The sequence below is a fragment of the Chelmon rostratus genome, chromosome 11, assembly GCF_017976325.1.
Source record: "Chelmon rostratus isolate fCheRos1 chromosome 11, fCheRos1.pri, whole genome shotgun sequence".
In the NCBI taxonomy this organism is placed as follows: domain Eukaryota; kingdom Metazoa; phylum Chordata; class Actinopteri; order Chaetodontiformes; family Chaetodontidae; genus Chelmon; species Chelmon rostratus.
In genome coordinates this window covers 3,454,327-3,466,851 of record NC_055668.1, presented here as the reverse complement: position 1 = coordinate 3,466,851, position 12,525 = coordinate 3,454,327, and the positions used below count along the sequence as shown (strand labels likewise).

The window sequence follows — 12,525 nt, the reverse complement described above, 5'->3', positions numbered from 1 at the left end:
AAAGCAATTGTTAATCAGCTGTGTGACTTTCTACATAACAATAGTTTATTTTGGGCTTTTCAGTTACGATTTAGAGTGCATCATAGCACAGAGACAACACTGGTCAAAGTTGCAAATGACTTTCAAATCACATCAGACAAAGGACTTTTCTCTGTGCATTCGCCACACCACTGACAATCACATCCTATTACGGAGACGGGAACACCAGATTTGCATTAAAGGAGAAGGAGAAGATGGTTTAATTCCTACTTATCAGATCCATTTCACTTTGTACACATTAAAAATGATTCCTCCATGAGTTAGTCACGGAGTTCCACAAGGTTCTGTGCTTGCCGATTCTGTTCACTCAATACTGTATATGCTTCTTTTAGGTGATGGTGTCAGGAAACACTCAAAAAACTTTCATTGTAATGTGGACGATACCCAATTATGTTGATTGATCAAGCCAGATGAAATTCAGTTAACTAAACTTCAAGCAAAGACCTGGATGACCTGCACTTCTCTGCTGTAATTTTTTTCTGCTTTTCTACACCTTCACACATAATATCTAAAGATACTAGATAGTGTTGCCCTGGCCTCCAGCACCACAGTACGGAATCTAGGAGTTATCAATCAGATTAATTTAACTTAATAAACTAATCATTTCAGATGTTCCTCACTTTTGATTCACTCTACGGCAGTTTGTTAATCCACAGATACCTTGAGTGCTTAAAATCTTCTCATATATAATAATCTCATATATCACAGTGTGAATTTTTCAAGTCATATGAAGAAGTCAGACAAAAATTTAAACCAGTAGTTTGGGCTGGAAATGAGAAGATTGTTATCAGACATCCCACACTATAGCCAAGACACTTCACAGAACTAATGGGCACATGGATTAACTGTTATTCATTTATAAGTAGTTCCAGGCTGTAATCCCCTTTAAAACCACAATTGTAATTTTTACATGTCTGTATGTTTCAGATTAATCAAACAAGACACAGCATGTTAATTAGTGATCTTACAATTAGTCCACACTGATGCACAGTGTGGACTAGTGATGTGCTGGTGGGCAAATTTGATTGACAATCGCCTTCTACTTTCAGGTCCGCACTAAATGCATAGACATGAAACCAATATGAATTTATTTAACTCATAAAGAAAGCAAATAAGTGTTTGTCCCGTAAGTTTTTAATATTGTTTTCAAATCAGTGTTAAGTAATTTGAGTGAAATAAAATGATCATAAACTAGGGCATTGATGACTGCTGCATTTTAGTCAACAACTGCTACCAAAAAAGTGATTGAGTAGTCAATTAATTGCAGGAGATAAATCATTTTTTTCCAACCAATAACACTTGTCAACAGCCAGTAAAGGATTAACTAATGCAGGTGGGACCAACATTTACATCACATCATGTTTTAAAGTGAGTCAGAGTTGGAAACTACACTGCTACTAGCTTGCATTGAAAGAAATGACATTTATAGTTTTTACACAGTTTAGTTCAGGAGCATCTTATTTTTGTATAATTTTAAAAGGAAAAAAAGGAAAGGAGCACCATGCAAAAGTTTGGGCACCCCAAGCGATTTGAGCTCTCTGATAACTTAGGGGTCTTAGGGGACCTTATTGAATTTGATAGCGCTATGGCTTGTTGACAAAAATCAAATCAAAAAGGCCATGTGATGCAAATTTAAGCTTTATAAATTCTGTGTCTCCTCAATCCTTGTCCCAATCAGCTGCCATGGATGTCTCTGTGCAGCTGCCTAGCACTGTGAAGATGAAAATAATTGATGCCCACCAAGCAGGAGAAGGCTAAAAAAAGGTAGCAAAGCGTTTTCAGGTCGTTGTTTCCTGGGTTTGTGATGTAATAAGAAAAGTAAGAAATGGCCGTTAACAGGAACAGTAGAGATCAAGTCGACCAGCAAGACTTTCTGAAAGAACTGCTCATAGGATTGCTAGAAAGACAAATTAACCCAGCATCAGAAGTTTGCAAAGGAACATCTAATCAAGCCTGATGTATTTTGGAAACAAGTCCCGTGGAGTGATGAAGTTAAAATAGAACTTTTTGGCCACAATGAGCAAAGATATGTTTGGAGAAAAAAGCGTGCAGAATTTCATGAAAAGAACACCTCTCCAACTGTCAAGCATGGGGGTGGATTGATCATACTCTGGGCTTGTGTTGCAGCCAGTGGTGCAGGGCATGTTTCAGTGGTAGAGGGAAGAATGGATTCAGTGAAATACCAGCACAAATACCTTCTCAAAATCCACAATGGACTACTTCAAGAGGACCAAGCTGAAGGTTTTGCAGTGGCTCTCACAGTCCGTGGACTTTAACATCATCAAAAATCAGGTCACCTTTTACTTCACAGTAAAAGTAATCATAAACTATATAATACATCAAATGTGCAGCCAGGTATTTTGATTGTCGTGAGTTTGGATATGAGCATGTCACCCCAGCCCTATTAACAGTGAAAAGGCTGGTTAAAACAGAAGCTTCACTGCTGTTGGAGCACTTTGGAATTCTCTCGTCTTGTAAGTGACCGCTTTGCTTGCTTTGGTCTGGTTTGTTAGAGTACTCTGGACCAGCTCCACAGCCAGTTCCTGCTGGTTTTGGAATCCCTTACCGTGTTCTGGGATGTCCTGGACGAGATTGACAGTAAAACCTGGATTCTGGAGCCAGAAAAACCTAGCCGGTCCGACACCATGAGACGGATTGCCATCGGTACTGTACACATGAAGGAGGATCGCAGCACAGTCAGAGACAAGTCAGACAGTTCATATGTATAGTATCACATACCGAGCAGTGTGAACAGTGAACACTGAGTATATACGTATATATATATAGACTCAATAAATATCTATATATATATTTATATACTCATACAGTAACACTTTTCAGTACAAATCATAAAGCAGTTTTTCGTTTGCATCCCAATCTATGTGTGCAGGAAAAAAAGTATCCATCAAAGTGGAGGTGGATCCCAGACACCCTAAGATGCTGCCAGAGTGCTGCCTGCTGGGAGCCGAGCACGGTGGGTAGGACCCCGGAGACATGGCAACACTTGAAAGTGTGTTTTCAGGCACTGCGAGAGCATAAGAAGTGTATCAGCACTAATACACCCGAGCTGACACACTGTATTAGAGCATATGAAATCCTGTCCTCATTATAGCACAGTTATCAGCTGCCCATGAGGTTTGTGAATAAATTGTTTGTTAACGTAGTCACAAATGAAAAAATGGTTTGACTTACAAGTAGACAGTAAGCAAGTGAATGCTAACACCGGAAAGTGGCACATTAAAATTCACCCACTTCCTCATGAAATAGCTGGTACGAGGAGCTTGTCAAGCAGGGGGAGTAAGTTTGGTTTTAGAAGTGTGGCTGAAACAATGTCTGGAGTCTGTCAACCAGACCAAAAGAATAAAAAAATGCTAATTATTTACATTAATATAGCCTGTGACACAGTGGAATTAAATTAATCTTTGTGATTTCCAGTTGTAGCAACAAAAAAAAAAAGTCTTGCAAGCTGCTCACAAATCTTCAAAATGCTGCTTGGAACACATGCTGCTAACTGAAGACAACCCAGACGAGCGTTTCTGCGTCTGGATTTTCTCAGCTTGAAGGTCAGAGGAGAGTGTTTGGTGAGATTTTCAAGAGACAACAAACTGAAACTGTTAAAGTGGGGGGACAAAATTTGAATTTTGAAAGTGAAAGGAGCATGTTAGTCCATCCCCCTTGCTTATTACGCCCTTGCTATCCAGACACTTAATTGATTGGTAAATGGCACAAATTGACGTGTTAATGTTCACCAGAAGTGAACTTTATGCAAAAGCACCACATGAATCTCTAAAGATTGCAGCAATTACATTGAAATGAACTGATTTGGATCAGCTTTTAGATTTGCTTTTTAGGTTTGCTAGTGTGACTGAGCATGTGGTCCCATTGTGAATCTAAAGTTATTTAACCTAATTGATTAATACATTTTATTATTTCTTCAGTTAATCATGTTGTCTAGAAAACACAGAGAGACATGTTCAAATGTGCTGCTTTATCCAACTAAATCCCCACCTAATATTCCGTTGACATTGTTAAAAGAGAAAGTGAGAAGCGGTAAATCCTCACATTTGAGAAACTACAACCTGCAGGTAATCAAAATAATAGATTAAACAATTAAGTGTTTCATCACTAATGGAAACAGCTGGCCTGAGCCTCTTCATGAGGCCCACCTCACTGCAGTCAGGTGCCTGTTGTCACACAATAATCTGCCAGTCGAGGCTCAACACAGGCAGTGCGAATTCTGCCCGTGCCCACCGTTATTCCGATCAGATCTGTGAGGAGCCATCAGGTGTAAATGAAGAAGGAATGCCGCTGCTTTTTCAGCGATCTCCACATGTCTCGACTTCAACCAGACCGGTCGCGTTGACGATTGTCTCTCGTCGTGTCAAAGACTTGCTTCCAGAATGGCACGTTTTCATTCTCACCGCGCCAACACCAGGGCCAGGCGGCGGGCTTCGGCTTCAGCTTTCTATTTAAGTTCCTATCAGTTGTCGGCCATTGTTTCTGTAAACCCAAGGTCATGCAACTCCTAGCCTGTTGCCTAGCAATGCACCTCAAAAGATATTAAACACATACACACTTCAGCCACCCAGACGGGAGGCAGGCGGCGACCCTCAAATACGAGGGGTCGCATAAAAATATTGCTTTTTGCATGTAGGAATAACAAATAGTGAAAGTGATGAGTGCTGCATGGAGACAAAGCTCCCCCGTGGAACAGAGGAAGCAATGATGGCTCATATGTGGCAGTGGTGATGTTGCTGTCTGTCCGTGTTTGAAGGTATACAGTGTATGTTTTTTAAGACAGTCTAATTTTCTGAGGGCTCATATACAGTAACAGTGGAATGTGTGAAACAAGACTTGAATCAAATTTAAGGCTTTTATTAGCAGTGTAGTTTACATCCAATAACAAGTATTTCCCTCTCTCTTGTTGCTGCAGAGGTGACTCCACTGCGGAATAAGCTGAACGCCAACATGCACTTGTGGTAAGATTCGCCGTATAAGTTCTTTCTTGGCTTTTCAACTAGGTGGACATACAGTACAATCATTTATCGAGTCATGTCATGATGAGAAGAGTAGCATTATATTATTTTCCAATGAGTAATAATATTTTTTTGTTGACTGTTGTATTTGCTTGTTAAGAATGAGATATTTTAGGTTGTATTTTGCACATATGAAGAGTTCAGTGGATTTCATGTATAGTGGACACATACATTTCACAGCATAGTGATGGTTTTATGTGAATTTGCATTATCGTTATCAAATCCCATGAAAAGACCAAGACCAACCATCTCTCAATACTTTTTCTGATATGTCTGTGGCTCAAAGCCCCAAGCCCATTGGTTAATATTAAACAAATGTACAACATTAAAGATTCTAATCTAGATTTTTATATTGCTACAGTATGTGCCAAGTGACTACATGTAATGTCAAAGGGGCCCTCAGCACTATAGAGCGTTTTAGCATGATTGATTTGATTCTACCAAAAAGAGCTCAAAGGAAATTGGCTGCTGATGTTGCTCCATATCTGCTCTATGTGCAGATAGTGCAAGTTTTTGCTAACACGCCATATAAACTGCTGCTAAAGTTGTGGAGCTCCTCTCCAAAGTCGCAAAAATGTTTTTGTTTTTATTTCCTTGCACTTGTTGGGGACTATTTTCAGCAGCGGATTGATCCACATTCGGAGCTGTAGTGAATATTTGGGCCCACGGGGCCGTATATATGGGATTGAATCAAGAGTGTGTTCATGTAATGAAGGCACATGTCACCCAGTGCAACAGTGTGGCTCACTGATGTGTTTTTAATAGTTTTTACACAACAATGGTGCTCTATGGCACAGAGGATTACAATTGATCAGGCTTTGGATACACACACAATCCATGTTCAATTCAAAATGCAACTCCCTCAAGGGGCAATTTAAAGCAAGCGACTGTGCAGACAGAAGTACACACTGACAATTAATTTACACACTAAAAATACAAAATTTGACATATGTTTGAAAGGCATACACAAGGATTAATGCATATCCAATACCACAACAATATCCAAAACCACAACAATATCCAAAACCACAACAATATCCAATACCACAACAATATCCAATACCACAAAGGCACCTAGTATGTCAAAAAAATGTAAAAGGTCAAAAGTGCATATACATTTATCAGTCTATGCACAAGAAAAGGTCTTATACTTTGGCTGTTTAATGGCTTCTGGAAGTAAACCAAACTTGTCAGGATCAGTTCATTGTTAGTTTCGGTCTTTTCTGGGGATTTGTAGGCTTTGCATATCATCCAGTTCTATTTTTTTTTTCACCAATACGTGTAGTTATGTTATCAGTGTCTGATGAAGGAAACCATGCATACCAGCTCCACTGCTAAAAAAAGCAAAAAACATGATTACATTTCATTATAAAATAAAGCACAGATTTTAATTTCACACAGGTTTCAACATTAGCCTCCCTGCATGACACATCTTAGGAAAATCTCCCTCTACCTCTGTTCAGTGTGAAGCAGCAGAAACGCCTGCCTGCTTTTTTAGCTCTTTTTTTTATACCAATGGTGAAAGTCTCCTAATCATCCCCCAGTGTCTTTGCAGTCTCATTTGCATGTGGTTAATTAGTGTGTGAAGGAGCTGTCTGTGGTCTGCTGGCAGGAACCCGGACTCCAGCGTCTTGCACAACCTCCGGGATGTTTTGGAGATCGAATTCCCGTCACCTGCCACCCACGAAAAATCTGTATGTCACACAGTTGCCCCCTTTCCATTTCAAACACGTCCATTCCCATCATGATTACCTCAAGGAGCTGTGTGTGTGTGTGTGCGTGCATGTGTGTGTGTGTGTTTGTATCTATGCATGCATGCTCCTGTCTGTGTGTTTGTTTGAGCTTCAAGTTATAAGGGGGCGGACATACGCTATTGCCTATTTTTCCATATTTTTCTTTCTCTCTGTGTTTTGTTTTTCATGAGGTGGGCACAAATTCTCCTTTAATTGGGTTGTTTACAGAAAAGATCATTAGAATAACAAAGATGGCAGAATTCTCTGCACTATCAAATCGCTTTAATCACGCAAAACCATTTATCTGTCTTTTTTAACGCTCGTTCTTTTTCCATCCCCTCTCTGCGGATGGGTTAAAAGGGCGTTGTGTTTATCCGCTGTCGCTGTGGTGATTAATGCCTTAGCTTCATTAACATTCAGAGGAGTGCAAAAAAGTTGAGTTGACCAGATGTTGATTTTTTTTTTTTTTTTACCTGCCACCCTCTCCCTTAATGGATAGCCCCAGAAAAACAGGAGCTTCTCATTACACCAAAATGCAAACGAGAGCACAGAGGAAAGTGTGTGTTGAGTGTGTGATGATAGGACTGGAGAGAGAGGGGTGTTACGGGGCGATGTTAGCACTGGAGTTCTAACTAGAAGGTTGTTTAACACTAAGTGGTTGCAGAGGCCCTGCCCAAGTCTTCAGCATCTGTAGCCACAGAGCATGTGAGAAAACATGCTGAATGTTTCAGTCCCTCCACAATTTCACAGCTTTTTGGGTTTTTTTTTTTTTTAAATACCTGATTTCACAGAAGCTATTCTAAAAAAAATGTGCATGTTTTTAGCTTTTTTTTTTTTTTGCACTGAAATTGTGGCAGCGAGTGAAAATTAAAAAACAGCTGAAACTTGAAGGCAGCTCGCTCAGTTAGAATAAACCGCACTGTCCTGTGTGCTCAAAGTAACCTTACCGAAAAGGCTCAGGATTACTAGAAGTCTAAATATGCTCTATTTCTAAATGAAGACATGCATCTGCAGCTGATATCACAAAGCAGGAAAATCTTTTTGGAGCTCAAACTTTGTTAAAACAGACAGTGACAAAAGTACCTGTGGCGAAATAAGAAAAATAAAAACACAAACAAATATAAATACATAATCATGTATATGTATTCTGATTACCTTTAAATCTGCAGACTTAAAAGTTAAAGTATGCAGAACATCACAGGAAGCAATCACTATAGTTTATGTTGGAAGTTCCAATAGTTGTCTTTGGAGTACCCCGTTCATTACCTGAATGCAAAAACAGAAGTTAAAGTGTGCAAATTCAGAAGCTCAAGTGCACAGAACTTCATAGTAAACACACACAAACCAAGTCCCACTGTCATTTTCTTTTCCACACTGTGTGAAGAGTGGTATCTAAATAACCTACATCTGCTCATAAAATAAAAAATGGCATTTATGTTGACAGGTCCATAACAAATAATTCTAAACCCTGTACTGCTGAGTAGCCATAACTCAATACAAATAACACTAATGCAGAAGCAAAATGAAATGATCCAGGGTCAGTCAGTACATGTAAAAAACAAACAAAGAGTACTGAAAGGTGTCCTTTGAGTCTCCCTTTCCTCACCATCCCTCTGAAAAGCCCCGTGGTGAGTCGATGGTTGTGGTGTAAGAAGATCCAGGCTTTGAGGTTGTTGTCTGTAACTGAGCTCCTTTGGCAGGACAACACCAGCTCGTAGATGCTGTTGCTTCATTCAGCGTTTGCTGAGTCTATGATGGCGTCTTTGTGTCGTTTGACGCTCAGCACAGGCAGTCTCTCCTTCAGTCCATCTCAGAACATATCCACCACATGCTGCAGCTCGGAGTGCTGCTGCGCCCAGGCTGAGAAAGTAGGCATCTGATGCATCTTTAGGGACAGCACTGGAGCCTGGGATATATCTGTAGCAGGACACACTGTCATTCATAAATGCAGGGTGACAAAGATCAAACACCTCGACCTCTTGCAGGATATTAATGACATTAATGACAGGATATTAATATCTGACATGTGTCTCCTCTGTTGTATGCCTGTTTCACTGTGTTGAGGATTTGTGTCTTGATGGCAAAAAAATAGGTCAAGCCCCTCAAGGGACTGGGCGCCTGCTTCACACTGTAGCTCTTTATTTGCAGCAGAGTTCATCTGCAGATCCTCCTGGTAGCCAGAATTCTTTGCTCTCTGGGTGGTGTCCAGAAGCTACATAATTACTTTGCACTTGTCTGCCATGATGCTGATCTGGACCTACAGGCTTTGAGCCATCTATGGATTTTGTAGCATTTCATGGAGTCTCTCCACAGCTTTTGCTACACATCTATGAATAGATTAATGAATGAGTCAAAGTTGTGTCAGTGCAATCAATGCTAATCACAAAAGCACTGATGTAGAATGTGAAAAACAATGAAGATAGGAAGTAAAGAAAGGACATTTCTCTTTGAACAGACTGAAGTGAATGGACTCTGAATAGTACTGCACTGCAGTGAACGTGTTGCACCTGGATTTGGAGCCATGGTCACAGTTTTATTTTGTATTTATTTGTTTTGAACTGAAGGTATCTTCTTTTGTGGGAGCCAGCTTGGTAGAACACCTGTAGGACACTCAGATTCATCCTTTTTCAGGGGTGCAGTGAGGATGTTCAGTGCACATCTCCACTCTGCATCTGTGTCGTCAGTATAACAGGAACAGCCTTGTGCTAGCTAGATGTGTCCTGAGTGCTTTTTTTCTCTCTGATATAGTGCTCCTAAGTATTTCTCTTGAAACTGGTGAGAACCAGGAATGTTCCATTGTTTCTTCAAACCTCACCGGGAGTCTTTCAGAAGCAGTGTTTTGGCTGCCTGATTTTGTTGACTTGTTTAGATTTGGCTCATTTGGTCGTTCTTTTCTTGATGATGTTTGCTGTCTACCATGTGTAAGTAGGCTGTGTAGTTCAGTGGTTTCTATTGGAACATGGATATTCTATGCTGTGTCTAACTTCTTACCTGGCTCGATCGGCTCTGTGCAGCTTGAGGCAGCGTCCGTCAGAAATATGGGCGCATATTCTCCGCAGAGCATCTGTTGGAACCGCAAGCATCATCTAGAATGGCCGCTATCTAGCTGCGCAGCCGTGCCCGGTGGAATTTAGAAGTTACGAGTGGAATGTTGACTGCAGTGCAGGTGGTGACCCGGCCTTCACAGATCTTAGGGAAAACAAGCCTGGAATCCCCGACAGATTTTAAACAATGCAAAAACAAGTAGAAAGACCAGCTCAGACTCAACGAGATTACATCTGCACATAAAAAAGTAGTAGAAAACCAGCTAAAAGTGCCACTTGGTCTTTCAGAATTCATGGGGAGTGGTTGAATTTGTTGCAGTCGTGACTGATATTTATTTCTATGTGTGTGTGTGTGCAGAGCTTCAGCGTTGAGTGTGGGATCTGTTACTCCTATCGTCTCGAAGCTGCGATCCCTGATCAGGTGTGCAATGACCCTCGCTGTGGCCAGCCCTTCCATCAGGCCTGTCTGTATGAGGTATGTTCACACACACACACACACGCAGATGGACAGACGCAATGCTGTGTGAGCAGCACCTACAGATGTCTTCATCTTCATCAGCAGGCTCCTATAGTGCTGAAAAGCTGAACAGACAAAGGTCAGTCTGAGGGCTTAAGCTCTGTCAGTGCTCCTCTGGCGAACAGTAAATCTATTTATTTAATTAGACAAAGTAAATGTGTTGCTGAGGGTTGAATTTATAACCTGTTGGTCACATCTAGGCTGCAACAAAATATTTAGAATTACAAAAAAAATTGCAATTGATTAATGGGGTGTGAATTTTGTTGAGTAATCAATTGGTTTATCAAATATCAGAAAAATATCCATCACAATTTCTGAGAACCCAAGATGGTGTGTTTAAAGTGCCTGCTTGTTCAATTATGACTACAAAACTCAGTGTATTCAGTTAACTATTATAAAAGATGAAGATATCCAGCAAATTCACGTTTGAGACAATGGACACGGGGAAGTTTGCCAAGTTTAAATTGTAGCCAATTCATGTTCTATCGATTGTTCAAATGACTCATCCTTTCAGCTCAGGTTAACATGTGCTGGATGTTAGTCAGCTGATAAAATGGATTGGATTTAATCTGATTTATCCAAAATAAGGATGACCTAACCGATCCACATCACCGTTTTCTGTTCTTCTCTGTCCATTTGCTGTGGTGAGCTAATGTTGTAAACCTACTGCTGATACTAAATCTTCACTTCCTCTGTGTGTTTCACACTCAGCCTTTGCTGTGAAACCTGAATGCTTCAGTGACGTTCAGTCAGCGGACGCTGCCAAAACACGTTCTCAAGATAGCTGTTCTAAAGCTAGACTCAGACATTTTCTGCAACGTTTGTCAGGAGGTCGTTAATAAAACACTGAATTAGTCCAGAACTTTGTATTGGCTGATGCGCTGAGTTTTGGTATCAGTATCTGGGGAGAGAGAGTTGGATTGGTGCATCTCTTTACCAAATCTGTACGACATATTTCATCAATACTCGTTACCTGTGGGAAAGCCCATTTCTGTGGAGACTTGTATGGTGCTTTCTGGGGGTCTCGATGCAGCACAAACACCAGACACTCGTGTAAATACACTGAGAGATAATGAAGATCTCAACAAACAACAGCTCTGTCATAGGTATTGTTTAAGAGAAATTATTAGATAGAGAAAAGATCATCGGACTCATCTTTTTTGCAAAATAGTTTGGGTGTGTTTACATGTGCAACACAAATCAGTCAGTTTTTGCATTTAAGCCTGCAGACAGCCGACCACAGTGAGTTTCATTTCACTAATAGTCCTTTTTTTGTACACATCGCTGTAGCAGATAGAAATAAATCACTGTCCCAGTTCAGAGAGAGAAACTTTGAAATGTGATCCAGGTCATGAAAGTCTGAATGTATCACTTAAGAGCTGATCAGGGTTTAAACTGAGCTGCTGGGAAAAGAAATAAGACAGTCAAAGGCCCTTACCGGGCTTTCTGCTCGGCACTCAAAGGTAAAGAGAGGGACTGAGGTGAACCGATGCAGCTCCACAACACAGGAAATGAGCTCCATCCGACTGAGCATTGATGACTTTGTTTATATGTATACTCTGTATTCAATGAGACTACGCATACTGAGATCTCTTTTTGAAAGAGATGTCAGTATGCGTAAAAGTGGCAGGAGGACATTCAAAAGTTCCACATGAAAGCCCTCAAAATACTTCAGTGTCACGTAATCTTGAATATACCTTTAAAGTGTGCAGTAATAAGTGTGCATTGAAACAAGCATTATTATCACTTGACACTGACACATCTGATCCAAGGTGGTGATTTGATCAAGTAGCCTTTTTCCTTCTCTGTCCTTTTCCTTCAGTGGCTGCGAGCGCTCCCCTCCAGCAGGCAGAGCTTCAACATTGTTTTTGGAGAGTGTCCTTACTGCAGCAAGGTACGTCTGCAGCTCGCCGTTTGACTGACAGCCGCCTTCACAGTGCTTCATAAAGGCCTTCACTGCAGACTCAATAGATAGTCAGCATACTTCATTTGCATGGCTCTATACATCACATAGCCTTCCCTTTGCTGAAAGGCTGCTCACAACAATATATTGCATTCAGTCAATTTTACTGAAGGGACTCCTTGTGTGATAAAGGGGTAAGTATGTGATACTGGATATCTGTGAATATAGCGCGCCTTTGAGTCGAGTCAAAGGC

At 40.7% G+C, this 12,525-nt stretch overlaps 1 protein-coding gene across 1 annotated transcript in view; it reads left to right on the top strand.

The window, feature by feature from the left end:
- fancl (FA complementation group L) overlaps window positions 1-12,525 on the top strand; it is a 33,268-nt gene that overhangs the window by 19,963 nt on the left and 780 nt on the right. The window contains exons 8-13 of the mRNA XM_041947221.1: window positions 2,553-2,703; window positions 2,930-3,013; window positions 4,973-5,018; window positions 6,688-6,769; window positions 10,211-10,327; window positions 12,192-12,263. Coding sequence (XP_041803155.1) covers window positions 2,553-2,703; window positions 2,930-3,013; window positions 4,973-5,018; window positions 6,688-6,769; window positions 10,211-10,327; window positions 12,192-12,263 — 552 coding nt within the window. The remainder of the gene's footprint in view (window positions 1-2,552; window positions 2,704-2,929; window positions 3,014-4,972; window positions 5,019-6,687; window positions 6,770-10,210; window positions 10,328-12,191; window positions 12,264-12,525) is intronic.